At 46.3% G+C, this 27044-nt stretch overlaps 2 protein-coding genes across 2 annotated transcripts; one reads left to right on the top strand and one right to left on the bottom strand.

The window, feature by feature from the left end:
* Positions 1–1385: 1385 nt before the first annotated feature.
* PPIL3 (peptidylprolyl isomerase like 3) lies at positions 1386–13774 on the bottom strand. The gene is made up of 6 exons (XM_056861221.1): positions 13664–13774; positions 7799–7873; positions 6370–6463; positions 5449–5516; positions 3730–3848; positions 1386–1512 (listed from the first exon to the last, which is right to left on the bottom strand). Exons 1-6 carry the CDS (start codon positions 13772–13774, stop codon positions 1386–1388), a joined length of 594 nt encoding a protein of 197 aa, XP_056717199.1.
* A 4486-nt stretch (positions 13775–18260) lies between these two features.
* On the top strand, positions 18261–25595 carry NIF3L1 (NGG1 interacting factor 3 like 1). Its single transcript, XM_056861472.1, has 6 exons — positions 18261–18630; positions 19686–19851; positions 21151–21277; positions 23257–23395; positions 24005–24088; positions 25411–25595. Exons 1-6 carry the CDS (start codon positions 18276–18278, stop codon positions 25593–25595), a joined length of 1056 nt encoding a protein of 351 aa, XP_056717450.1. The 5' UTR covers positions 18261–18275.
* Positions 25596–27044: the final 1449 nt, after the last annotated feature.

Raw genomic sequence — 27044 nt, 5'->3', positions numbered from 1 at the left:
AATTTAATGCCGTGAGTCAGCTAGGATTACTAACAAAACAATCATGCCTGCACAAGGAAAACAGAAGCGCATCACACTGCTCATGCTGCTATTTCTCGTGGGTGTGAAGTTAATCACAAAATGTGGACTATGGACGTGGCACTAAGATAAGGCCAAGGGAAGAAGAAGAATAGTTGGTTTTTATATGCCAACTTTCTCTACCACTTAAGGCAGAATCAAACCGGCTCACAATCACCTTCCCTTTCCCTCCCCACAACAGACACCCTGTGAGGGAGGTGGGGCTGAGTGTGTGACTAGCCCAAGGTCACCCAGCTGGCTTCATGTGGAGGAGTGGGGAAACAAATCCAGTTCATCAGATTAGCCTCCGCCGTTCATGTGGAGGAGTGGGGAATCAAGCCTGGTTCTCCAGATCAGACTCCACCTTTCCAAACCACCACTCTTAACCACTACACCACGCAGGCTAGTTAGCCTGCTGTACTATAGTAGTTAGACAAAATCACGGTGACTCCTTGAAGGTAGAGAAAGTCGGCATGTAGAAGTGAACCCTTCTTCTAACCCCTTTAGAAACATAGAGAGCTGGAAAGCACCTCAAGGGTCATCTAGTCTAACCCCCTGCACAACACAGGACATGCACAACTACCTTCCCCTCCCCACTCCCCCAGTGACCCCTGCTGTAAGCCAAGGGCAAGGCAAGAAACTTCCAGAAACCCTGGCCTGGAGATAAATTCCTTCCTGACCCCAAAGTGGCGATCGGCATCACCCTGGGCCACGAGAGCCAAGCACTGACTCATCCCTTCCTGCCCTCCCTCTCATTATGTGCCTAAGTTCACAGAATCAGCATTGTGGCATATACTTTACAGTAAATAATTTTATGATTCAGCACATTCCAGTTGGACATTACCCAGGATTTTAAAATACTTAAAAACTGAATTACTGGAAGATGCAGAACTGGGTGTTTTTGTCAAGAGAGGGCTTACACATCAGCAAAGACAAAGCTAGAATCGGTCAATCCAGTTGTCAAGGCATTGGACAGGCTGCAGAATTTTACACACTGATCTCCGTGTAAATGCTCTCATTATCAGCTCCCTTATGTGAAAAGAAGAGGCAAACAAGATATTGAAAAATAAATCATGTTGAACTTTAAACAGAGAAAGGTAGCTTCATATTTCATGTATAAAATTCCCAATGTGTTGGTTTTTTTCTAGCGTTGTGAAACACGTACAACTTCATGCATCGAGATGCATCTTCTCTCCCTCTGCTGAAATACTGAAATTAGAAAAGTCACAAAAAGTTTTGGCAAATCCTCGATTCCAAGAGTGAATGCACGAGTGAGCCCACCGCTCTTCAGAAGTCATTGGCAGTTAATTCTGAGCGGCCTTTCTGTGTCACAGAGCAAAAGGGTTGGCATGGATTGTGACATCTTTGATGTGAACGTCACTAAGAGGGCGGAAAGTCTTTTCATTCACCGGCAGTTTTTCCAGCTCATCCAGTGTATCCAGACCATCGATTACTCTGGGGATTAATAAAAGAACACAGTCGTGAGACTCATCTTCGCCTTACAGCACTTCAGCCTCCTAGCAGGCTATCTATAGAATATAAAGATCTCCAACTATGAAGATCTCTAAACAGGTATCGCTGCGAGGAAATTATAATTGTGAGAAAAACTGTCGTTCAGATTGAAGCGACAGTTATTCTGCAGGTTAAAATAATTCTCCTGATAGACATTTTAAAAAATCTAAAAATGCTGCCATTTGCAATATTGTTTTGAATTTTTTCAGTTATGCGTATGCGTGCACATGTGGTGGTGGTGGAAAGCGCTGTCAAGTCACAGCTCTTATGGCAACCCCGTTGGGTTTTCAAGGCAAGAGACTGAAAGAGGTGGTTTGTCATTGTCTGTGGGCTGAGAGGGTTCAGAGAGAACTGTGACTGGCCCAAGGTCATCCAGCAGGCTTCATGTGGAGGAGTGGGGAATCGAAACCGGTTCTCCAGAGTACAGTCTGCATCTCTTAACCACTACACCACACTGGCTCTCAGCATGTGCATATGTGTGTGTGTGTGTGTGTGTCTGTCTGTGTCTACGTATACGTATATACACACATACACACAAACGTATATATACACACACATATATATACACACACACACACACACACACATATATATATATATATACACACACACACACTCTGCTTTGTATGTATTTTAACTCCATTTTAACTCTTTTAAATTGTTTTAATGATGTGTGGTTGGAAGGAGGGCTGATTTTAATAGTTTCATAATTGATTTTATCATGCACGTTTTAAATCGTTAGCTGCCTTGATTGCCCTCATAAGGGCAAAAGGCAGGATATAAATTTTGTAAATAAAATAAATAAATGTGGACTGTGGGTACAGAGCAGATTCTTTATGCTTCTCACTGGACTGCCATCTTTATTAATTATTAAAACATTTATATTCCACCTTTCCTCAAGGTTCAAGGCAGTTTACAATAATAGTTAAAAACATTTTCAGTTAAAGCCGAAACCAAATAGCAAATCCTAAATCCTCATCTCCATTAGATACACAGCATTACAGTCAGGGCTTTCTGGGTTGGATCCCATGATTGGTCACCGGAATGCACTGATGGTCATGGATATTTCTTGCACTCCCTTTCCCCCAGTAGTCCATTCTGACTTTGGGAATGTCTTGTGGGGTCAGGAGGTGGAAGGGGGACAAACCTGCCTTTCCTGCCTCTTTTGTCTGCAGAGATGCCCTGATGAAATAGAGGAGATTTCATCCTCCGTTCCCCCACTCCACTGCTGTCTCCCATCATATGTGGCTATTAAATAATGTGGGTCCCACAACCCCAGAAATAAATTCTCTGGGATCTGCAAGGGGTGGGGGTAGTAGAAAGATCCACAGTCCTTGAATCTGTGGAATGTGGGATACGGAGCCAGCCCCAAAATGGCTGCCATGGCTGAACTTCACTCACACAGTGCAGATCCTTGTGCTGTGGTGGCAGCAGGTGCCAAAGCAACATTTTTTTTAAAAATGCACAGCCAACCAAATCTCCAATAGTCAATCAGAAGCCTTGCAGAGCAAAAGTCCTACCTGGTCCCACCCACTTCCTAAAAACACCTAGCAGGCACCAGAGAAAGTGTCTGTGGGTGCAATAGTGCCCTCGGGCACCTTACAGGGGATCCCTGGATTAGAATCCACAAAGGAATTACAGAATATGGATGGATCCAACAGTGAGATACCACTCGAACCAAGAATTGGAATAGATATTGGAGCCCGATTTAGAGTCAAAATTCCATTTGTGGGTACAAGGCTGCTATTAGCCAATTCAATACAAAAACAAAAGACAATCTTTTACACTCATCTGATTGAGAATAAAGCTCTAAATGAATCCAGAAAAAAAACACCTTTCTATACCATTACAAGCAATTTGTTTTTTGTTTAAATCAACCTTTCAGTTTTTCTTTCCTCAACTGTCTGCTTTCTCAAGTTGTATTTTTGCAGCACTGGGGTTCAGCAAAGAATTTTAAGTGAAATATATCTGACTATTCCTAATAGATTGCTTGTTTTTATATTGCATTACTATCACCCTGGAGTTTGTAGAATCACAGTTCAAATCCCTCGAGAGACCGAAAGCTTCCTCCACCACCACCCCCTTAAAATGACCACCATGTAGACAGGCCAGCTCTCTCCCAGCTATTCACACCACCAGGGCCAATGAAGCATTACTTACTTCCCAAAAACAGTGTATTTCATGTCCAGGTGTGGCTGCTTGCCATAGGTGATGAAGAACTGGGATCCGTTTGTGTTCGGGCCGTTATTCGCCATAGAAACGACTCCGCGGACGCTGTGCTAAAAGAGAAGCAGGAAAATTGTGGGGGGTTATAACACCTTGTATAAAAGGTTCATGTGGCCCAGCTCCATCCCCATGTTTTCGAGATTCTTTCCCACTGTTTGAAAAAGGCTAACTATTTTTCTATGTTCCATAGTCATACTCTAATATGGGAAGTTTTGTGACTCCGCTCGTGTAAATTTTTTGCATCACTGAATGGATCATGTTATGACTTATGCTTTGCTTCAGTTCTGTTTTTAGATTTCTGAAGGGTTCTACTACTCTAATCCTACTGTTCATCGAATACCCATTCTGTCTATTATATTGACGCACTCTGCGTAATCCATCTTGAGTGCAAGTGAGAAAGGCAGACTATAAATGACATTAATAAATAAAAGTAAAATAAATATTGAGCTGACCAGCACAACTCTCAGACCAATGGAGCACCTTTGTGCTTTCCTGGGGCATTTTTTGTGTGTGTGTAAAGTGCTGTCAAGCCGCAGCCGACTTAGGGCAACCCCTTATGGGGTTTTCAAGGCAAGAGACTAACTGAGGTGGTTTGCCATTGCCTTCCTCTATATAGCAACCCTGGATTTCCTTGGTGGTCTCCCATCCAAGTACTAACCAGGACCCTGCTTAGCTTCCTACTAGATTGGACTAGCCTGAGCCATCCAGGTCGGGGCCCTTTTTTTTTGGGGGGGGGACATATCATATCCCTCTAAAAGTTGTTGTCTGGCCCTGCTCTGTTGGTCATTCTAATTAGGCCTTTGTCATCTTAATGTGAAAGCGTTACACCTTTTTAAATGTTGTTTTGTCACCGCTACCACTGTCGATATTCAAAACACTTCTTCTTGATGTTGGAAAGAAGATAAACCTCGAAAATTTCAGATCCACAGAAATAAGCCCTGTTATTTCTACGGGGATTTCTGCATCCCCCACTCTAGCAACAAAGTGTTTTGCCAGCGCCCCCCTTAGAACAGCAATCCAAGTCTAATCTCTGTGTTCATATTTGCAGATTTGCGTCATCTTTCCCACATCAGCAGGGTGGATTCCCGACCCTTGCCAAAGATCAGCAGTGACCAAATGTTCGCTGTGCTCAGCTTCCCCACTGCATGAAAAAGGTGGACACAGCGACTGGTCTTTGCCATTTCTCTTGTATCCTGAGCCGCGCAAGCAATCAAAGCCAGAGACAGGAGTTTGTGTTGTTTTTAGCAGTACAAGGAACCCGCAGAACGCCTTCAGTCCCTTACACCAGGTTTCCCTCTTCTCCTGACATTCACATAGGGCTAAGCGAAGGCAAGAGGGAGAAGAAAAAGACACTACTGCTGGACAGACCTCCAACAGGCAGATCCAGCCAGACGCTACCAAGCCTATCCACTTAGAGTACGGCACACCTTTGCCCCTTTTAGCAGAGAGAAAGAGGAGAGGAGAACAACTAACAGTGCATTCCTAAGGAGAGTTACTCCAGTCTGAGCCCATTGAAATGAATGGGCTTAGAGTGGAGTAACTCTCCTTAGGAATGTAAATCCCAAATAATAAGCTACCCCATTGCTTTACAGTCAGCACCATTTCCTCTTCAAGAAACCATCAATAAGAAACTGCAAAAGGAGCAAAACATACCTTTAAATATTCACTGAATTCATCTTCAAATTTCCTGCCCCAGATGCTGTTTCCTCCTTTCCCAGAGCCTAAGGGTGAACAGTAAGGAAATGAGCAGAATTCCATGAACCTGCTTACCAGTCACGACCACCCATGCCGGGCACAAAAAACACCCTCAAGTTTTCAGTGAACTGAAGAGGACTCAAGAAAATGAGCCTTATCCCAACTCTGCATGGGATCTGCAAAATTTCACAAAACAGTACAAGTATCTTGTGCTGTCCAGAATTAATTCCCTCTGTTCCTTACCTTCCCTGTACCCCAATACATATGAGATGATTCCCCACCCCCACCTCTCCCCTTAACTTCCCACTGGATGTCAGATGGCAATAGAAAGGAGGTAGTTGATGCAAAACAGCTGAAACATTTTGCTCACCTGTCTCAAAGGGGGGTTGCAGGCAAGAGCCAGAATAACAAAGAGGGCGTATGACCAAGCTGTCAAACAGGAAGCTGAAATGAAAGACCTCTTGGCTCGTAGCTCGACCCTGCGCTTCTCACCTCCGTTCATCCACTATGGCAGCAGTTAGACATCACCTTCTGCTGGGATGTCCCCAATCCCTGAGTGCTACCATGCTCATACGCACACCATCTTCCTCCTCTCTCACACATAATGAGAGGAATCTTAGTTTATTTAGTATAATGAAGGAATCTTAGTTTATTACAAGCTTTGGTTTACTGGCAATGCAGGAATGGAGGTGCCAGACATCACGCCCATTTGCCTGACTATTTTACCGTTTAAAATTCATAATTAGCAGCTACGGTTGTAAAGTTTGCACAGCGAATTAACAGAATCATGACACCCCTTTCCATAATAATGGTTTGCTACGTCACTCTTCGCTACTGTTCTGAACGAATGTTCCAATAGTAAGTAACAGAATGCTTTACCTGCTGGATCGCCTGTCTGTACCATAAAGCCTTTGATATTCCTGTGGAATATGCAGCTGCTGTAGTAATTACTAGCACAGAGAGCCAGGAAATTCTAAAGAAAAAGAGAGTGTGGGTTAAGATCTAAGACAGCAGGGGCATGTGATAGATCCACACATAGACACGCACTCTAGAATTCTGGGTGGACATAACTCTCGCTTCTTTTTCCTCCCACTACTTAAATTCCTTTCCCTTTCCAGTATTAACCATGGTTAGCTTTAAACTGCAGCCAAGGGAGACTACGGCCAAGAAATCAGAAGGAGGTTGAGATTGGGAAGGGCAGCCATGAAGGAGCTAGAAAAGATTCTGAAGTGTAAGGATGTGTCACTGGCAACCGAGATCAAGTTAATTCATGCCATTTCCTGTTACTATGTATGGGTGTGAAAGCTGGACATTGAAGAAAGCTGATAGGAAGAAAGTAGATTCCTTTGAAATCTGGTGTTGGAGGAGAGTGTTACCGATACCGTGGACTGAAAAAAACAATTCAGTGGGCTACAGATCAAATCAAGACTGACCTGACCCCAGAAACTACAATGCCTAAAAAGGCTATCGTATTTTGGTCACGTTATGAGAAGACCAGAGTCACTGGAAAAGACAGTCATGCTAGGAAAAGTTGAGGGCAGCAGGAAAAGAGGAAGACCCAACAAAAGACGGATTGACTCTACAAAGGAAGCCGTGGCCCTCAGTTTGCAAGACCCGAGCAAGGCTCTAGGACATTTTGCAGGACATCGATTCATAGGGTTGCCATGAGTCGGAAGTGACTTGACGGCACTTAACACGCACACACACACAGCTTTAAACTGTACTCTGAATTCTGGGCTCAAAGGGAAAGGTGGAAGGAAATTAAGTGGGAGAAAGAAGGAATAAACTCTTAATTATGGCTAAGGAGATTGGGAAATGGCATAGCTGACCCAGGGCCAAACATCAAGATTTGTAAGCCTAAAAAAAAAATCCTGTCAGTTACAGTCTATCATTTGTATGTATCACACTATACAAGGGTGCTATGGTCTAGCAACTGTCAACATTTTGAAAACGGGCCAAGCCTTTTAAAAAGATTTTAGGAGATTGAATTTGCAGAGGAAAAGGCTTGGGTTGTTACTCTGCCAAAATTAAGTGTCTATTGAGGCGTGAAAACATTTAGTCCAAAGGGCACAGGTTCATTTGAGCATCTAAAAAAACAAAGAAACCACAGTAACCTAATCTACTTTTCCTATTATGCCCTATTTATTTATTTATTTAAATCATGGATAGTCTGCCTTTCTCCTTGCGATTCAAGCCGGATTACACCATTACAAGCACGCCTTTGGTTTCTCAATCAGAACATCGGGGTCAGCTGCTAACATCACATAGGGGCAACTCAGGGGGTCTCCGTTCAAGCTGAACTACTTACTTCGCACGCCCTGGGGGTTCGCTCACAGAACAGCTCTATTTTAATGTCTCCCACATCAGTGTGCAGCGTCACCGCCTAAGGGGGGGGAAGGATTGGTTTCATTATTCAATGACAGATTCTAAAACAAAACAAAGCAGCCAAACCGATAAACCCAACCAAGTCCCTGTATATGGAAATAAACAGAACTAGTTCTGCACACTCACAAAGACAGTTAAGATAACTAACTCATCAGTAGCCAGAAAGAGGTCTGGAGCCTATTTTGTAGACCTTGTTGTGGTGGGAAGCGCCTTCAAGTCGCAGCCAACTTATAGCCATCCCGTAGGGTTTTCAAGGCAAGATATGAACAGAGGTGGTTTGCCATAACCTGCCTCTGCATAGCAACCCTGGAATTCCTTGGTGGACTCTCATTCAAGTATTAACCAGGGCCGACATTGCTTAGCTTTTGAGATCTGATGAGATCAGGCTAGCCTGGGTCATCCAGGTCAAGGCAGCACTTAAGACCTTAGACATATAATTATTTCCAAATCCAGGTCTCTTTTTGTTATTTGAGATTTCCTGCTCAACATGCATACAAACAGCATTCAGATGTAAAATAGGTTTTCACTCTTTCCCTCCAATAAGCAGGTTTTCTGATGACGTAAACCTGAGCCTCCCATGGGAAAACATTACTCACACATACAAATGAAACATACAGCTACAAAAATGCAATCGGCAACAGTGGGAAAAGCCCAAAGAATATTTCCCTTAAAATCAAGCCTGAAACCCACAAAGAAAAGTCATACACAAAGCATTGCACCCAGGTTTTATGCAGCCTGGCCCTGTACACATTTAACTGGACGCAAGTTCTAAGGACGTATACAATTTAAGCTTAATTCACGAATGTATACAGTCAGACCCAGGTTCAAATCTCCACTCAGTCATAGAAGCTGCTAATCACTTTCTCTCACCCTAATCTAGCTCACAGGTTATTCTTGTGAGGATAAAATCGATGAGGGCAGAATGACTTTGAGAGCTGTTTTCGATCTCAATTGCTAGCCCAAGGTCACCCAGCAGGCTTTGTGTGTAGGAGCAGGGAAACCAACCCGGTTCACCAGAGTTAGAGTCCGCTGCTCATGTGGAGGAGTGGGGAATCGAACCCGATTCTCCAGATTAGAGTCCACCGTTCCTACCCAGTACACCATGCTGGCTCTCTGGCAGGGTATAAATAGCTAAATAAATAAATGCAATAAAGACATGGAAACAATCAGTCTCACCATCTGTGCTGGCCACAAACACAAAGCTCTCGCTGCTTGAAGATTTCCTGAAAGAACAACACAGTTGAAAGTTGCAGTTTCAACAATTACCTCCTCCCTTCAAGTTCTTGTGTTACATGTTTGACAAATTTTACAACTGCATTTTTGTATGTGGAAAAGTTTAATACAATGTGCTGCATGTACAGTAAAATTGTCATCTAGTAGCATGATCAAAGTAAGGTCATTATCGGATAAACTTCCACCCCTAAAAAAAAAGAAGTAAGTCCTCTTCCAGGTGTCTAATAATTTTATTTCATTATGTTAAGAGCACCATTTCATCTTGAGCAAAGGACAACTTATGAAACCCAAAAAGACTAGCATAGAACACAGGGCTCTCTTTGTTTGTTTGTAAACAAGTCTAGCCCATTTTAGTACAGCTTTCTCGGAGGTAAGTGTCCAAACGCTCACAGAATCATAGAGTTGGAAGGGGCCCTACAGGCCATCTAGTCCAACCCCCGGCACAATGCAGGGTCAGTCTAGAGCAGTGGTTCCCAAAGTGGGCAGTACCACCCCCTGGGGGGCAGTGGGATTACCTAGGGGGGAAATAAGAGGCAAGGGGGCAGCAGGGGGGCGCTAGAGGTGGGCCCCTTCAACTGTGTTGTTCACTAATTTACAATAGATCATGCGATGGCACCCTGCTGGCAAATTGGGTGGAAACGATCAGAATTTTTTACCAGACTTTGAAGAGCTGGTACTGCTGGATCAAGTTCATCAGTTTTGTTGAATAAATTTCAACTAAAAAGCTTTAATGTGATTTTGAACAGATGTGCAATTAATTGTTACTGTTTTGAAATTTTATTATTATCTTTAGTGCGTCATGCTAACCCCTATTTTGAATAATGCTTTTTGTGGGATAGGGTAGGGGGCGCTGGGGTTGAGTTTGTGGAACCAAGGGGGCAGTGGGCCAAAAGGTATGGGAACTACTGGTCTACAGCATCCCTACAAATGCTTGTCCAGCCTCTGTTTGAACCACTGCTAGTGAGGGGGAGCTCACCACCTCCCTAGGGAGCTGATTCCAGTGTCAAACAACTCTTACTGTAAAAACGTTTTCCCTAATATCCAGCCGGTACCTTTCCTCCCGCAACTTAAACCCATTATTGCTAGTCCTCTCCTCTGCTGCCAACAGGAACAGCTCCCTGCCCTCCTCCAAGTGACAGCCCTTCAAATACTTAAAGAGAGCAATCATGTCCCCCTTCCACCAGACACTTCAGGCTGCAATCCCAGCCATACACATTTGTGAACTGATTTCCAGCAAAATCATCCAGATTTATTTCTGAATTTACTTCAGAGGAGCATGCCTATTATCTTAGGTGCTGTGAAACACAGGCAGGATGGTGCTGCTGCAGTCGCCTTGTTTGTGGGCTTCCTAGAGGCACCTGGTTGGCCCCTGTGTGAACAGACTGCTGGCCTTGATGGGCCTGGGTCTGATCCAGCAGGGCCTTTCTTATGTTCTTATGAATACAAGTCATGATGCATACCTATTCTCTCCAGTATCAGAAGAGCATGCCTATTATATTGGGTGCTGTGGAACACAGGCAGGATGGTGCTGTTGCGGTGGTCTTGTTTGTGACTTCCTAGAGGCATCTGGTTGGCCCCTGTGTGAACAGACTGCTGGCCTTGATGGGCCTGGGTCCGATCCAGCAGGGACTTCATGTTCTTATCCAAGACTTCAACACGCTGAGCGTGTCTACTCGGAAGCCAGTCTCCTATCCTATTTAACGTTTGTCCTTGGCAAACTATAAACAGGAGGTGTACTGATATAAGGTAGTTGAAATCCAAAGAAAAACTTCTCAGTACACAGCCACTGAACATGTACAGTTTTAACAATATATATTGTTAAAACTGTACATATTCAGTGTTCAGTGGCTGTGTACTGAGAAGTTTTTCTTTGGATGTCAACTACTCCTTGGCCAAGGCAACCAGAATTGCAGCCCGACCGACCCTGCGCATCTTTGCCTCTCCGAATGCAACAGGAATATATTTTACAGCAGGGGTGGGGAACGTCAGGCCCGGGGGGGGGCATTTAAGGCCCACGAACTCATTTGGTCTGGCCCTTTGTGGGTCCTGGCAGATCTCTAGCTCATAAGGATCTCAGATTGGTGATCCGCACCCTACCGTGGACAAGAATAGCCTCTATTCAAAGTAGATGTGAGTTTGTTCTGCTGAGAAAAGGAACCTTTTTCTCCCCTTGCAGAAGAGTCGTTTGCTACGGAGCGGCTAGGACCGCCCAAGAAACCGTGTTAACCCTTTCCCATCCGGGCCGTGGTCGGCTAATTTTAAGTTGATAATTCTGCGTGGTTCGCGAATGATGTTATAAATATAATATAAAATAAATATAAATAATATAATATAATATATATATATAATATATAACATATAATATATATATATATATATATATAATATAATATATAATATATATAACATATAATATATAATATAAAATAAGATAATATAAAAATAAATATCCAAATGGCCCTTGGTGGAAAAAAGGTTCCCCACCCGTTTTACAGCCTAAGCATGCAGCTGTTTCCCACTCTGCAAGATGCAAAATACATTGTAACACACACACACACCCCCAAACACACACACACTGGGTGCCTCTTTTCTCCCCCTTAGCCTCCCCCCCCATTGATCCAGGCAAGCGAGAAGCGGCCCTTTCCCCCCTCCCCAGCAGCCCTCCCCGCCAGCCCCGGGGACTCACGCGCCCCTCGGCCGCCGCAGCTCCTTCCTCCCTCTCTCCCTTCCCCGGCTGGCCGAGCTCGGAAGCGCGGAGCGGAGGCGGCGCCAGGCCTGCAACGCCTCCCCCCACCCACCCCCGGCTTGGCAGGTCAATGCATGCCGCGGTGGGGCTTCAGGGGCTGGGAGGCCTTGGAGGGGCTCGAGGGGCCGTCTTTGCACGACTCGCAGTCGCAAGAGGAAGCCTCGCCTCCCCTGCTTGGCCCTGGCTGGATCTCGAGCTGCAACAAGCGGGCTCCGGGTTGCCAGCTCCAGCTTGAGAAACTCCTGGAGGTTTGGAGGCAGGGCCTGGGGGGGGGGGCGGGGGTTGGGTTGGGAGGCCAGCAGGGATGTCATCCAGCAGAGCCCACCCTTTGCTTTCCGGGAAAGCGCCGCCGAAAAAGCCTTGGGTTGCTGTAGTGGAAAAGAGCCAGAGCGCAGTAGCGCCTTAAAGGCTGGCGCCATTTCTGGCAGGGTGTTGAGCTTCCGTGAGCCACTGCTCCCTTCTTCAGATAGAGGAAAGAGCCAGAGTCCGGTAGCACCTTAAAGAGTAACAAAATTTCAGGCAGGGTGTGAGCCACAGCTCCCTTCTTCAGATAGAGAAAAGAGCCAGAGCGCAGTAGCACCTTAAAGACTTAATAACATTTCTGGCAGGGTGTGAGCTTCCGTGAGCCACAGCTCACTTCTTCAGCTATAGAAAAGAGCCAGAGTCCGGTAGCACCTTAAAGAGTAACAAAATTTCAGGCAGGGTGTGAGCCACAGCTCCCTTCTTCAGATAGAGAAAAGAGCCAGAGCGCAGTAGCACCTTAAAGACTTAATAACATTTCTGGCAGGGTGTGAGCTTCCGTGAGCCACAGCTCACTTCTTCAGCTATAGAAAAGAGCCAGAGTCCAGTAGCACCTTAAAGAGTAACAAAATTTCAGGCAGGGTGTGAGCTTTCGTGAGCCACAGCTCCCTTCTTCAGATAGAGAAAAGAGCCAGAGTCCAGTGGCACCTTAAAGACCCAACAAAATTTCAGGCAGGGTGTGAGCTTTCGTGAGCCACAGCTCCCTTCTTCAGATAGAGAAAAGAGCCAGAGTCCAGTAGCACCTTAAAGACCCAACAAAATTTCAGGCAGGGTGTGAGCTTCCGTGAGCCCACAGCTCCCTTCTTCAGATATAGAAAAGAGCCAGAGCGCAGTAGCACCTTAATGACTTAATACCATTTCTGGCAGGGTACTGAGCTTCCGTGAGCCACAGCTCACTTCCTCAGCTCCAGCTAGAACGGTTTGCTGCATGCAGCAAGGGAAGGGAATATAATGCAACGGAGCCCACCCTTTCCAAAAAAGCGCCGCCCAAATAGCCTTGGGTTGCTGTATGCAGTTGCAAGTAAGGAAGGGAACGTGGGAATAGGCCCTACCCAAACGAGTCCGGGTTGCAGGCGTCTTTAGAACCAGGTCAGTATACAGCCCCTGCTAAAAAGCCCTGGGTTGCAGTTATAAATGAAGGAAGGGCACGTGGGAATGGGCCCCAGGCAGACGAATCCGGGTTGCAGCCGTCTTTGGAATCAGGTCAGGACCGCACCGACAAACCCAGGATACGCGGGGACGGTCTATTCTGGCGCTGAGTGGCTGGGGGGGTTTCAGGGAGGCGGGACCAATTTCGTACATCCGGTCTCCAGCGCGCTCGAACGCCTCGGCGCTCAGTCTCGCTTCCGGCCAGGGAAGGGAGCGGTCGTCTGGCGGGAAGCGCTCTCCCTCACGCCTCGCCGCGACCACCTCCTCCCCCTCGCCGAGCGTCTCTCCTCTCTCCCCCTAAACCCAGTTGCTTCTTCCCCCGCTCTTTGCGGCTGCTTTCCTCCCCGTCCCCCCCCCCACCTCCATGGCGGCTCCGGGAGCGAAAGACTGGGACGATTTTTTATGGGGCGACCGTGCAGACGAGGCCGGCCCTTCGGGGTTAGGGCGGGAGGAAGGAGGGCCTCCCAACATGGCGGCCGCCAGGAAACGGAGGCGCCTGAGGGTGCGCGGACAAAGCCCGGGAGGCCCTCCTCACGTGCAAGCGGCCCACCCGGGCCCCAACAGCGGGCCACCCTCCTCCACGGGTCTCGCCCCGATCCAGACGACGCCTGGGGCGACGGGCGGGGAGTTTCTTTCCAGGGCTGAGCTGGAGGAATTTATAAACAGTTACGTGAAGGAGATGCAGGCCAGCCTGGCCACTGCTCTTGTCTCCGGGGTGCAAAAGGCCCGTCCCCGCATCTCCCTCCTGTCCCCACAGGCCAAGGCCCAAGCAGGAAAAGGGGCAGGCCGGACAAGCCCCGCCCCAGGGCTGCCACCAGGCTGCCGCCGCTGCCACCAGGACGCAACACAACAGCCCTACAGGGACGGACAGCCCTTCTTCGCAGCCCCGGGGTGAAGAGCAACAGCGAGGGTTCGACTCGGAGGAGGAGGAGGAGGAGCCCGTCGTTCGCAAGCAGTCCACGCGCCTGTTCGACCCCAACGACTACCAGACCCTATTATCCCAAGCCATGGTCGTCCTAGAGCTGTCGGAGGATCCCGATCCGGCGGAGGGCTCCTCAGGGGGCAGATCCAGACGCCGGGGGCTCAAGGAGTATTTCCCCAGTCTTGTCTCCTCAGACAAGCCGGTCCCCTTCCCGGAGTTCTTCACAAGGACGTTGACGGAAGAATGGGCCAAGCCCACCTCCAAAGGCCGTTTCCGAAGGAGACCAGAAAGCTTTATACCTTGGCCCCTCATGCCATGGAGCTGTTGAAGGTCCCCTTGGCAGACGCTGCGGTCATTGAGTTGCACGAGTCGGTCGTAATCCGGCAGGATGGCGTAGGATCCATTCGTGATGGCCTGGACAGGAAAGCAGACTGTGCACTGCGGAAGTCCCACGAGGCCATGGCGATGACTATCCGAGCCGCGGCCGCCGCCTCCCTGATGTCTCGAGCTGCCATCCTGTGGGCCCGCAAGGTGGATCAGCTCATTCCCGCCGACAGTCAAAGGGCCAAGGTGGGATCCGGCCGCATTCTCAAGGTGATCAACTTCCTGGCGGACGCTACGCTGGACACAATGACTTTCGCGGCCTGTACTATGGCCGACGCTTGTGCGGCTAGACGCGCCCTGTGGCTCCGGCCCTGGGAAATGGATCTTAACTCCAAAGCTATAGTAATGGCGTACCCATACCAGGGTGGCAGGTTATTTGGGGACCACCTTGATAAGATCCTAGTGGATCCTGAAGAGGAAAGGAACGCCATACCCATAAAACAGCAGCGGTGGGGTCGGAGAAGCTCACATCCCTTTCGCACTCATCACGTCTTGGCCAGGCAAGATCAAAGGCGGTCCCAGTGGGCCGGCTCCGGGGGCTCCTTTCGACGGAACCCCCACTGCAATAGACCAGAGTGGTTTTGATTTAAATCAAATCGGTTGTAATCGCTAGTCAGCAAGACTGTATTTTAATCTTGGTTTTATACACAAAGGGCGAAAACTCATGGTTGTTTTAGCCTCCTTTATTCCCTGTTTCAGCCATGATCGAATGCACAGTAGGCGAAATGCATGTGTTCGATCCTGGCTGAATCCTGGCTGAAACGGAATAAAGGAGGCTAAAGCGACCATGTGTTTTCACCCAAAGATTCATTCTTGATGGTATAATCTTAATCAGGGTAGATAAAAATCAATGATTAAATTTTTTAAATTGGATTTAAAAAAATTAAATCAGGATTTTAGAAAATGAAATGCTTTCTGAGGGGAAAATATATCTAAAGATGATTTTCTATTTAGTATACATTGTAGTTGAATGGTTATTCATCATGGAATAAAGATTAGCTTTTAATTATGTTGCATGAGGCTGTATTTTCATGCAATGTTTAAAAAAAATTGTAAGTGAATTCCATTAATCCATTCACAATGTCATGCTCTTTCAGAGGTTTCTGTAAGATTATTTTGGGCAGTTTTTCCATCTAGAAGATATTATCATAGATGCCTGATTTTGCAGTTCTCAAAACTGAATTTGTGCCTTCAAAGATAACATGCCTCTTTTTCACAGCAAAAATGTTATAAAATAAATTTTCAGAGTTGAGAAAAATACCTTAATCCCATTGTTCCTTTGAAAACCTATGTACACACTAGCAACCCCCTTACCTCTTAAGTGGTAAGTTTCAAGAAGTTCAATGAATAGATGATTGTTTGGAGTGGAATAGATCTGCACAAGGAGCTAAGTGTGAGGGAGGGACAAGCAGTAAAAATGAAAGCAGAATACTCCACAAGTCCTGGGATCTTTGTGTTTATAGGCTGAGGTTTATCAAAATGCAAACACTAGAACAATGAAATGCAAGGCCTGGTGGCCCAAATGAAACAGGAGGTAATTCACCTTGCAATAATTTCATAATTATCTCTCTCCAATTTCATTTGCGCCACCAGGCCTTGCATTTCATTGTTCCAGTGTTTGCATTTTGCATTCATGCCTGCCTTACCCATCGGTAGAGGAACTTCATTAAAGTATTCCCAAACTGCGTCTTTTTTACGGCCTACTATCATGATAATTTTCTCTTCCAAGGAGAGAATAATAAGATAAACATCAGACTATACACACAAAGATCCCAGGACTTGTGGAGTATTCTGCTCAAAAGGTTTCGTTTTTACTGTTTGCCCCTCCCTCCTCACATTTAGCTCCTTGTGCAGATCTATTCCACTCCAAACAATCTTCTATTCATTTAACTTCTTGAAACTTAAGAGGTATGGGGTTGATTCTGTGTACATAGATTTGCAAAGGAATAGTGGGATTAAGGTGTTTTCCTCAACTCTGTAAATTTATAACATTTTTGCTGTGAAGAGGCATGTCATCTCTGCAGACACAAATTTACAGTTTTGAGAACTACAAAACCAGGCAACTGCCCAAAACAATCTTACAGAAACCTCTGGAAGAGCATGACATTGTGAATGGTTGAATGGAATTCATTTACTATAACAAAAAATTAAACATTGCATGAATATACAGCCTCAGGCTACATAATTAAAAGCTCATCCTTATTTCATGATGAATAACCTTTGGATGATGATGTATCTTAAATAGAAAACTATCTTTAAATTTTTCGTCAAAAAGCATTTTATTTAAAAAATCCAATTAAAATTTTTCACATCCAATTTAATTTTTTAAAAAAATCATTGATTGCACCCTGCTCCTGACAAACCCAAGTGGCTAACCGAACAAGGGACGCCAGAGACCTTCCAGTGGGGAACAGACTGCAGAAGTTCCAAAAGCAGTGGCTTCAATCTGCGTTCAACAAACCATCCAGGAAGGTTATACCATAGAGTTCTGCAGCCTCCCCCAGACCTCTTCCTCCTTCCCCCTCGGTCTCTTCAGACAGAAAAAGACAAAGACTTCAGCGGCCATAAGCTGCCTACTGAAGACATGGGCCATAGAGCCAGTTTCCTCCTCCACGCATCAATCCAGAGCCCTGCCTCCAAACCTCACGATACCCGAGAAAAACGGAGACTGGAGAGCCATCCTCGACCTCAGGTATGTCAACAGGTACACGCTCCACAAGCACATCTGTCACCGAAGCCCTGCTCCCCCAAGGCCTGCTTGACTTCAATCGATCTCACAGAAGCCTGCCTACCAGCACATCCCTATTTTTCCAGGGCATCGCAGGTTTCTCCATTTTGCCTGCGACTGCAGACATTTCCCGTTCAGGACCCTCCCCTTCAGTTTGGCATCAGCTCCTCGGGTTTTCTCGAAGGTCCTCGTGACCGAAATGTGGGTTGGAGGTCCATTGGGAAGCCCTGGTTACAAGGGAATCCTGTCAGGACTAACCAGATTGGCATCCATTGCAGCTTAATGTTATACCCATAGTTAAAGCCACCCATGGGAAAGTGCGGTATTTGTTTATTAGAAGGGGATGTAAGCCTATGTCATGCTCCCATATAGCCAGCATGGTGTAGTGGTTAAGAATGGTGATTTGGAGTAGTGGACTCTTATCTGGAGAAGCCGGTTTGATTCCCCACTCCTACATGAGCAGCGGTGAACTGGATTTGTTTCCCCGCTCCTACACATGAAGCCAGCTGGGTGACCATGGGCTAGTCACACACTCAGCCCCACCTACCTCATAGGGTGTCTGTTGTGGGGAGGGAAGGTGATTGTAAGCTGGTTTGATTCTTCCTTAAGTGGTAGAGAAACTTGGCTTATAAAAACCAACTCTTTTTCTTCATATATATGTACAGTTACACAGAAAATGGTGTGGCTGAAAACCGATTTGTGATGTCAGTACCATTTGTTATCAGCCCTGCCCTGAGCAGAAGTCATTCTAGCTCCTGAAGAGGGTGTGATTTTAAAATAGTATTTTCTTACATTCCGGTTTCCTGATCCGTGTTCCTAATTGTGTTTTGCACCTTCTCGGTTCTTTACAGATCTGCATGCCACTGTCCTTGCTGAAACGGATCCCCCGGAAGCTCCTGCGTGTACAGCCCTCGGTTGATTTGAGGTCACAATCCTTCATGGATCTCAAGGTGTTGGTCTCTTTCCTGAACGACTTCGCTTCGCTCTCGCTGGCTGAGAGCTGGGACAACGTGGGCCTCCTGGTCGAGCCCAGCCCTCCCCATGTCGTGAACACTCTCTTTCTCACCAATGACCTAACGGAGGAAGTGATGGAGGAAGCCCTGCAGAAGAAAGCGGATCTTGTCCTTTCCTATCATCCCCCCATTTTCAAACCGCTCAAGCGTATAACGTGGCAAACGTGGAAAGAGCGCCTGGTGATCCGAGCTCTGGAAAACAGAGTCGGTATTTACTCTCCCCATACGGCCTACGATGCTGCACCTCATGGAGTCAATACCTGGCTTGCCAAAGGACTTGGTGAGACATTTCCTAATCAAACTATACATTAATTTTCTGCCAGTGCAAAGCAAAATTATTTTGCTGTCACTGATTTAGTATTGTGATTGCATGTTTTAAAAAAATATGTATTTTTGCTATTGTTTTATTAACTGTTTTGCAAGTCTTTTTGACCAGAAAGTGAGTGAAAAGTGTTCCAGGTAAATAAAACAAGCACATAATTGAGAAGACTACCTAGAACCTGTCTCCATTCCACGTTAGTTGTTTTTTCCCCATGTCATATAATAATACTGTTTCAGGTGGGTAGCCGTGTTGGTCTGCACTGAAAGAGCAAGATTTAAGCTGAGTAGCACTGTAAAGGCCAACAAGATTTCCAGGGTACAAGCTTTCAAGAGTCAAAGCTCCTTTCATCAGGTATCTGACTCTTGAAAGCTGATACTCTGAAAATCTTATAGAATCATAGAGTTGGAAGGGGCCTTACAGGCCATCGAGTCCAACTCCCTGCTCAATGCTGAATCAGCCTAGAGCAGTGGTTCTCAACCATTGTTTGCTTCATTCCCCCCTTTCACCATTGTTCAGAATATAATTCCCCCCCTTCCCACGCTAACTCAAAATTAAAAACAAACTACAATTTCCCAGATTGTACATAATGTACAGGACATCACACTTTGCTGAATAGTGTTCCCAATTCCCCCCCTGGAACCCTAAAATTCCCTTGTTGAGAACCCCTGGCCAAGTGCTTGTCCAGCCTCTCCTTAAAGACTACCATTGAGGGGGAGCTCACCACCTCCCTAGGGAGCTGATTCCGCTGTCTTGTTGATCGTTAAGGTGCTGCTGGACTCAAATCTTGTTCTCGCAATATTATTGTGCACACTGCCTGCCTGTGTTTATAAAGCACTCCATACGGTGGTTATAAAGTGCTGAAATATACTATCGGTGCACATATGAAATGTTACGATAATGGGTAAAATGTTATTTACTTTAAAGTATGAGTCAGCTGGTAGGCAGGTGGAGTTTTGCCAGATGTGCTACAGTAAACATTGATATCCCCCCCCCTTTTTTTGTATTTTTCTTAGGTGCCTGCACCACAGTCCCTTTGCACTCGTCTGCCACTTCTAATTACCCTACTAAGGGGGGTCACCGGATTGAATTTAGCTCTCACTCTGCTGAAAACCTAGAAACAGTTTTGTCCAGGCTGCGTGAGACGCCAGGTGTGTCACTCGTTGCAACTCTCCCTGCCAGGTACTGTTGCAGGCTGTGCGGGGTTTTTCCCTCGTGCTGGTATTCACAGGTCAGATGGAGATGAATGTGTTCACGTGAACAAGATATATGTGAGTAGGCATCATTTTACCAGGCTATCCTTGTGGAAGAAGAAGAGTTGGCTTTTATATGCCAACTTTCTCTACCACTTAAGGAAGAATCAAACCGGCTTACAATCACCTTCCCTCCCCCCCCCCACAACAGACACCGTGTGAGGCAGGTGGGACTGAGAGAGCTCTGAGAGAGCTGTGACTAGCCCAAGGTCACCCAGCTGGCTTCATGCGGAGGAGTGGGGAAACCAACCCAGTTCACCAGATTAGCCTCCGCTGCTCATGTGGAGGAGTGGAGAATCAAACCCAGTTCTCCAGATCAGAGTCCACCGCTCCAAACCACTGCTCTTAGCCACTAAACCACGCTGGCCGGAGTGATAGAAAGTTATTATGGACATGCAAGAAGTCGAGCAGGGCTCCTATCGTAGCGCCCATGGGCGGCATGATGCCTTCCAACACCTTTTCTGGCTCCTGCCAAGTGTTTTTGTAAGTGGGTGTTGCCAAGTAGGGCTTTTGCCGAGCAAGGCTTCTGATTTACTTTTGGAGATTTGATTGGCCTTGCAGGTTTTTGAAAGTTGCTTTGGCAGCAGCTGCCACCACAGCACAAAGATCTGCACTGTGTTACTGAAGTTAAGCTGGGGCAAACATTTTGTGGCTGGCTCGGCCTCTTACCGCAGCCATTTTGTGGCTGGTGCCCACCATGCCATGTCAGAGTTCCAAATGTGCCCACAGGCTCAAAAAGGTTGGGGACCCCTGAAGGAGAGTAATGGAGGCTATCTTGATGCAGAAAGAAAGACTCCTCTGAACAGTAACCTGTATTGTAGTAACAGGCAGGCCAAAACAGTCTGCTTTAGTTTCATCTCCTATCTGACGGAGCTTTGACTCTTGAAAGCCTAGAAATACCTTGGAACTCTTGTTGGTCTTTAGGAGGTACTACTGGACTCAAATCTCGCTCTTTGGTCTGGTTTAATTGTTTCATCAGATTCATTGATATTTCCTCTTAAGACGATTAACTCGCTTTTAACTCAATTCCTCGTACTGCTCATGTAATAGAATGGATTTGGCAATCTGTTACTGCTATCCTAAAATTAGTGCTCTTTCCCATACCTAATAGAAGGCTCTGTATTTTTTCTCCCTGTCTGTGCAGCCCAGCAACTGGGTCAGGTTCTAAGATACAAGCTGCCTTTAATTGTTATCCTCTCTAAGCATAACTGTTAACATTTTCCCCAAGGGTTGATGGTGAAGAGCAGACGCGAGTCAGCTTGAATTGCACCCAGCATGCCTTGCTGCAAGTGGTGGCCCTGCTGTCCCAGAACACTCCTCTTTATGAAAAGACTGAAATCATGTCATTACAAAAGGTAAAACCAGCATAGGTGGAAATGCATCTTTTCAGTTCCTGTTTTGGTTGAGAAGTAGGATTGCCAGGTATCCCCTGGCAACCAGCAGGGGTGGGGTGGGGGATTACCAGTCACAAAATGAGGCCTAGATCTGGATGCCGTCGGCTCATTGACATCACTTCTGAAAAGATACATCTCATCACCGACAACATGGGTATTTGGGCAAAAACTGATGGAAGTGATGTCAATGTGACACCGGCGTTGAGGCCTAGGCCTCAATTTGACCAACCGGCTGTACAGTGCTGGGGGAAAGGAGCCCAAAGCAGGGGGATCCTCACCCCCGGCAGGGGTCTGGCAACCCTGTTGAGAAAGCCATCTCTGGTCAGAAGCTCCAGAAATGAAATACTTCAAGACAGAATGACCCAACGGAGGAAGATTTGTATTTCAGGGAAGAGTGGGAATAAATAGTCCAGCCACGGATTGTTCCTTCCCAGCTGAAGTATCCCGTTCCCTCAAGTAAACCTGGGAAACTTTCTGAATAAAGGGGTTTCTGTGCCTTCAAAGCCCTTCTACATGGCGGGTGGCTAGCAGACTTATTCCTCTCGGGCTCCACATCTATCCTCTGCTGGAGGGTCTGGATGCCAGTCTCTCGTATGCCTAGCACCACTGAACAGATCTTTTCCCTGTGCTGCTAGTTGGTTGGTTAGAACTGTTATGTCTGTGCACTGCATGTGGGAGGAGTCATGAGCTGGAGAGGAGGTGTTCTTTGCAGTCGAGGCGTTTTGCCTAGGTGCAACGTGAAAGAGAGAGAAGATGAGCTGAAGAGCAAAAAGAGGGATGAGGGAGGGCTTTTAAGAAGAGTTGGTTTTTATATGCCTATTTTCTCTAGCACTTAAGGGAGACTCAAACCGGCTTATAATCACCTCCCCTTCCTCTCCCCACAACATACACCCTGTGAGGTAGGTGGGGCTAAAAGAGTGTGACTAGCCCAAGGTCATCCAACTGGCTTAATGTGTAGGAGTGGGGAAACAAATCCAGTTCATCAGATTAGCGTCCGCCGCTCATGTGGAGGAGTGGGGAATCAAACCTGATCAGAGTCCACCGCTCCAAGCCACCACTCTTAACCACTACACCACACTGGCTCTTGATTCAATCTGTCCAGCGTTAATCTTGTTTTTCCTAATATTAATTGGTTTTGGCTTTCCTCCCCACAATCCTGGGGGCTAGTAACTTGCTTCCCCTCCCCCCAACAGAAACAGGCCTGGTTCATATAGTCCAAGGCAGCTCCACTTGACACACAGGAAATGTTTTTAGAATGTAGTCGCATAAAAGACATAACATGATTCAGTGCATTTTTGGCAGCGCCAACCTGTCCACTAGGCTCACTTAGGCGATTGCCTAGGGGCACCAGAGGTGGAGGGATGGCAGAAGGCATGGATGACTAACGGGGCTCCTGACAGTGATTCCCGGGGTCATGGCATTTTGATCACAGAACTTGCTGCTGAGAAACTGTATCTAGGGATGTTCTGGGGTCACACATTACATCCTTTTGGGTCTTTTTGGTTGCATCCAGACTATGTTTTCCATCAGCAGAATGGAACTTTCCTGCCTCTCCCATTATATTAACCGCCACACAATGCTTCTCGGGGATAGGGGCATACTTACGCATAACATGAGGGAGGGGGTCTGCAGTGGGAATTGGTGGAAATGGCCAATTCAGTCTGGAGCCAACCCTTTGCTAGATTGAGGACAGCCTTGAATTCATTTCACGGAGCTCTGAACTCCAGGAGTAGGCTTAAATTCTCAGAACCAGATTCTGCGGTTCTTAGCACAATAGCAGATAAATAGATTTTAAAGCCTAACACTTCTTAATATGTCATCTGTTTTATTTATGGAATAAATGTTTTATTTATGGAAACTGATCCCCCCCCCATCATGGTGGTTGCTTGTAGGTTTATATGTACTGCCAAAGTAACTCTTTAATTTATGCTTCTTCACAGCCTCTGCTTGCAGATACTGGAATGGGGCGCTTATGCACCTTAAAGGAGTCAGTGGCCGTATCAGTCTTGATTGAAAGAATGAAGAGCCATCTAAGACTGCCTCATGTCCGCCTGGCCATCGGAGCAGGGAAATCACTGGGTATGGCAACTATAGCATTGGAATTTCTCACAAGACGAAAATGTTGGCCATGTGCGTGCGTGCGCTCACTTCCTAAAGACAGCCATTTGCTGCGTTCTGAAGGAGAATGTGTGCTTGCAGAACTAGGATCAGAGTACTTATGTTTTTAAAATTGCTTTAGATGGCTAGAGAATCCAGTATTGAATATACTTTCAGAAGTGGCACAAATGTGCACTTCACTGAAATGGCTGAAAACCAGCATAGAGACTAGGCTTCCTAGTCCTCTGGTTGGCTTTAACTATAGTTTCTGGCGATTCCTAGAGTTACCGTACATAGCTTCTGGTTTTCCCCTGGAAGTGATGTATGCACACAGCTGGCGTTGTGCCCTCTGTGTCCCCAGTCTTCCTGCCACTCACCAGGCTCAGCCTGGAAACACTACCCTGAAACTGGTTTGGATCAACTATCAGTTGTCCAAGGTCTTAAGCAGAGGGAGGCCTTTTGTAACTCTGCTCCCTTTCAATGCCACAGATTGCATTTAGATAGACCCTCATACAAAGATCTGTGCAGAATTCTGCCTTTCTGTCATTAGAGTAACGAAAACATTTAGCAGTGCAATTTCTCGTCCTGTAGAATCGGAAGTGAAAGTGGTTGCTCTCTGTGCTGGTTCTGGGACTAGTGTTCTGCAGGGGACAGAAGCCGATCTCTATCTCACAGGTAAGGGACTTTATCCCCTTCCACAGCTTTGTGTTTAAAAAGAACCAGGTTAGCCGCTGAATAATCCAAGGGAAGCATTTGAAACAACAGTACAGGGTTTGTTTCCTGTACATTCCCTTCCCCAAATACTCCAACACATCCCAGCCCGGAGACTTGATAGCAACATATTTTTAAAATTTATTTTTTATTCAGAGAGTGCATGTTTCTGCCTCCTCTGGCACATGGCCTGCAAATGGAAGACTTCATCATTTGTATCAAACTTGCAATTACTTATATCAGGGCCTGCAAGACTGAGTTATTCCACCAGGCCTATGGTTGAGGACAGCTACGTATATCCATTTGAGCTGGCCTTCCCCCCCCCCCCCCGCAATGCATGGGGCCCTGGCTGCCTGCAACTGCAGCTGTTTCCCTGTTCTGTGGGCGCTATCTGCCTAATGTTTTATGGGCTTGTATACTTTCACAGGGGACTACCTTTACCAATATTGTTCAGTTTTATTGGATTCTATTTTATTGGGCCAGTAATGACCCTGTGGTTGCACAGGGGACTACCTTTTTACCTTTATTGTATTGTAGCGGTAAACGGGTTCGTGGGGGAAATAGAGACCCGAACCATTATTTCAAGAAAACAGTTTATTCTGGCAGCTGCGACCCAGAGGCCCTAATGGGCAGAAATCTCTGAGTCCCAATCATACTGAGGAAGGGATATTTATCCAAATTCAAGATAAGACAGCCATCAACATTCAGGGCATATCTGATAGTATACTGCCGCCTCTCTGTCTGTATTACAAACAGTTTCACCCAGTTCTTGTTATGGTTCACTGTAACCCTCCGTGACTCTTGCCCCAATTACTAGCACACAGACACACAGAGATACCCTGCCCAGCAACAAGCTATTCCCTTGCTGTCCTAATACATTTCAATACATTTACAGAAAGGAAGAGATTATTACAAATTGCAAAATTAGTGGATCTTCCATAGTCAGGGGAAGTCTACCTTGCTCAGTATTGAACAAGAAGTCTTGTTCAGACTACCTTGCTCAGGAAGTCTATCTTGCTTAGGGGAAGGCTCAGTATTGATGACATTCTGTGAGCTGCCTTGAGCCTAGCCTGACCGGGGGGTGAGGGCAGGGTATAAAACTAAAAAATAAAATCATGGATGGTCTTGCTCACAGATTAGGGTTACATACTGTGGTGTTCTACTGAGCCCAGTGGTGGGGAGGCAGGGGACTCCAGTTCTTACGGTTGATTATTCTGTGCTGTCATAGATTACAAGTCATGTGGTTTTACGCTCTTAAAAGGACCTCGTCTCGATTGCGTTGACAGGAGAGATGTCCCACCACGACGTCCTGGATGCTGTCGCGAAAGGCATCACTGTGATTTTGTGCGAGCACAGCAACAGTGAGCGAGGTTTCCTTTTGGAGCTGCAGATGCTGCTGGCTACTCACCTGGAGAACAAGATCCAGGTCATCGTTTCAGAGAGGGACAGAGATCCGCTCCAAGTGGCATAGCCGCTCTGACTGAAGGTTGGAGCGCAGCATATTCTTCATGCGCTTTAACACTCAAACAGCCATGATGGGGATTAAGTACAATGTGGAAGAGGAAGAACATAAGGACCAGTGTTCGAGTCCTCATGTCCACCCCAGTCCTTTTGATCACATGCAAACTGGGAGCTTCATAGTTTGAATTTATTTCCCAGCTGTGCACAGGCCTGATTTAGATCAGAACTGTAGGGAGAGGGGACGCAAGTCCCCATGTGCTCGTCTCGACATGGAATGACTCTAGGGAGCAAATATTTACTCCACTTACAGGAGGAATTTACAGGTAGCACAGAACTCCAGTGTGTGTCTGGTAGAAAGGACCGGGGTGGACTCAGTCCTAAGATGCTTTCTAAAGTGTTGGTGCCACAATCTGTTAGTGAATAAATGGCTTGCTGGTAAACCTGTTTGTCTCGATTTTCATTTCGTCCAGGCTTCAATTTGTCATTATGGATTTCATCCTGTGGCTGCTTGTAGAGCATCTGCTTGTCATGCAGAAGGTCCCAGGTTCAATCCCTGGCATCTCCAGTTCAAGGGACTAGGCAAGTAGGTGATGGGAAAGACCTCTGCCTGAGACCCTGGAGAGCCGCTGCCAGTCTGAGTAGACAGTACTGACTTTGATGGACCAAGGGCCGCAGCTTCATGTGTTCAGAAAAGCCTCCCATTAGGAGAAGAGATAAATAGGATTTGGCCCCTATCTGTGTAGCAGCCATCCCATCGTATTACAGCAACTCTGCGGTAGGTCAGCAGAAGAAACTTGGCCAGGACCGTGTACTAAGCTTCAGGGTGGAGAGGGAGGAGCCTGGCTTCTTCCAAAGAGATTCAAGTGCCCTGCTTGCTATAGATCACTGAACTCTAACACATGTAAAACACACCCAGTTACTGGTACACTCAATTCAAGCGGAATGAGCTGAAAGTTGGTTCAACTTCAGCAAGGGTTCCGACAAAAGAGGATACCTGTAAGGCAATCACTGGAAGTTAACCTCTAGACAACACTAGATTAGTCAAAGCCATCTTCAGCAAGTCTTGGAGAAATGTATAACATTCAGTCCAGTTAGAGAGGTTCTGATTTAGACTAGTGGGTGAGTATTCTTATGCCCATTTCTATATATGCTTCGTTTCAGCTCTTTCCTAGCATTTTGAAAGAACCACACACGCACAAAGAGCTACTGCACAGTTAAAAATATATATATTTAAACTATTACATTTCTGATGTCACCAATAAGAAGTTGTCACTTTAAATATTTTTTGTAAAATACCTTCTAAGAGTTTTATTAAGGCTAAAAGTTTGACTATCCGAGACATCCTTATCTCTGGTGTCCATATTTTGCTCTCATCCATGTTCAGGCTCCTTGCTGGGAATCTCTCCGACTGCCACTGACAACCAGATGGACAACCATGTATATTTTTAAGCACAAGTTA

This window comes from Euleptes europaea, chromosome 15 (genome assembly GCF_029931775.1).
Source record: "Euleptes europaea isolate rEulEur1 chromosome 15, rEulEur1.hap1, whole genome shotgun sequence".
NCBI lineage: Eukaryota > Metazoa > Chordata > Lepidosauria > Squamata > Sphaerodactylidae > Euleptes > Euleptes europaea.
Note: the sequence above shows the minus strand (reverse complement) of the source record. Positions and strands in the feature narration are given on the sequence as shown.

What these genes read in the sequence shown, in the direction of transcription:
- PPIL3 (XM_056861221.1), bottom strand. Translation starts at nt 13,774, where the DNA reads ATGTTGGGAGGCCCTCCTTCCTCCCGCCCTAACCCCGAAGGGCCGGCC. An exon ending in CTCCCGGAGCCGCCATGGAG is followed by an intron (nt 7,874 to 13,663) that starts GTGGGGGGGGGG and finishes CCCCCCCCTTAG; the next exon opens with GCGGTGACGCTGCACACTGA. An exon ending in GAACCCCCAGGGCGTGCGAA is followed by an intron (nt 6,464 to 7,798) that starts GTAAGTAGTTCA and finishes CTTTTTCTTTAG; the next exon opens with AATTTCCTGGCTCTCTGTGC.
- NIF3L1 (XM_056861472.1), top strand. Translation starts at nt 18,276, where the DNA reads ATGGATCTCAAGGTGTTGGTCTCTTTCCTGAACGACTTCGCTTCGCTC. An exon ending in CTGGCTTGCCAAAGGACTTG is followed by an intron (nt 18,631 to 19,685) that starts GTGAGACATTTC and finishes TATTTTTCTTAG; the next exon opens with GTGCCTGCACCACAGTCCCT. An exon ending in CGGAGCAGGGAAATCACTGG is followed by an intron (nt 23,396 to 24,004) that starts GTATGGCAACTA and finishes CTCGTCCTGTAG; the next exon opens with AATCGGAAGTGAAAGTGGTT.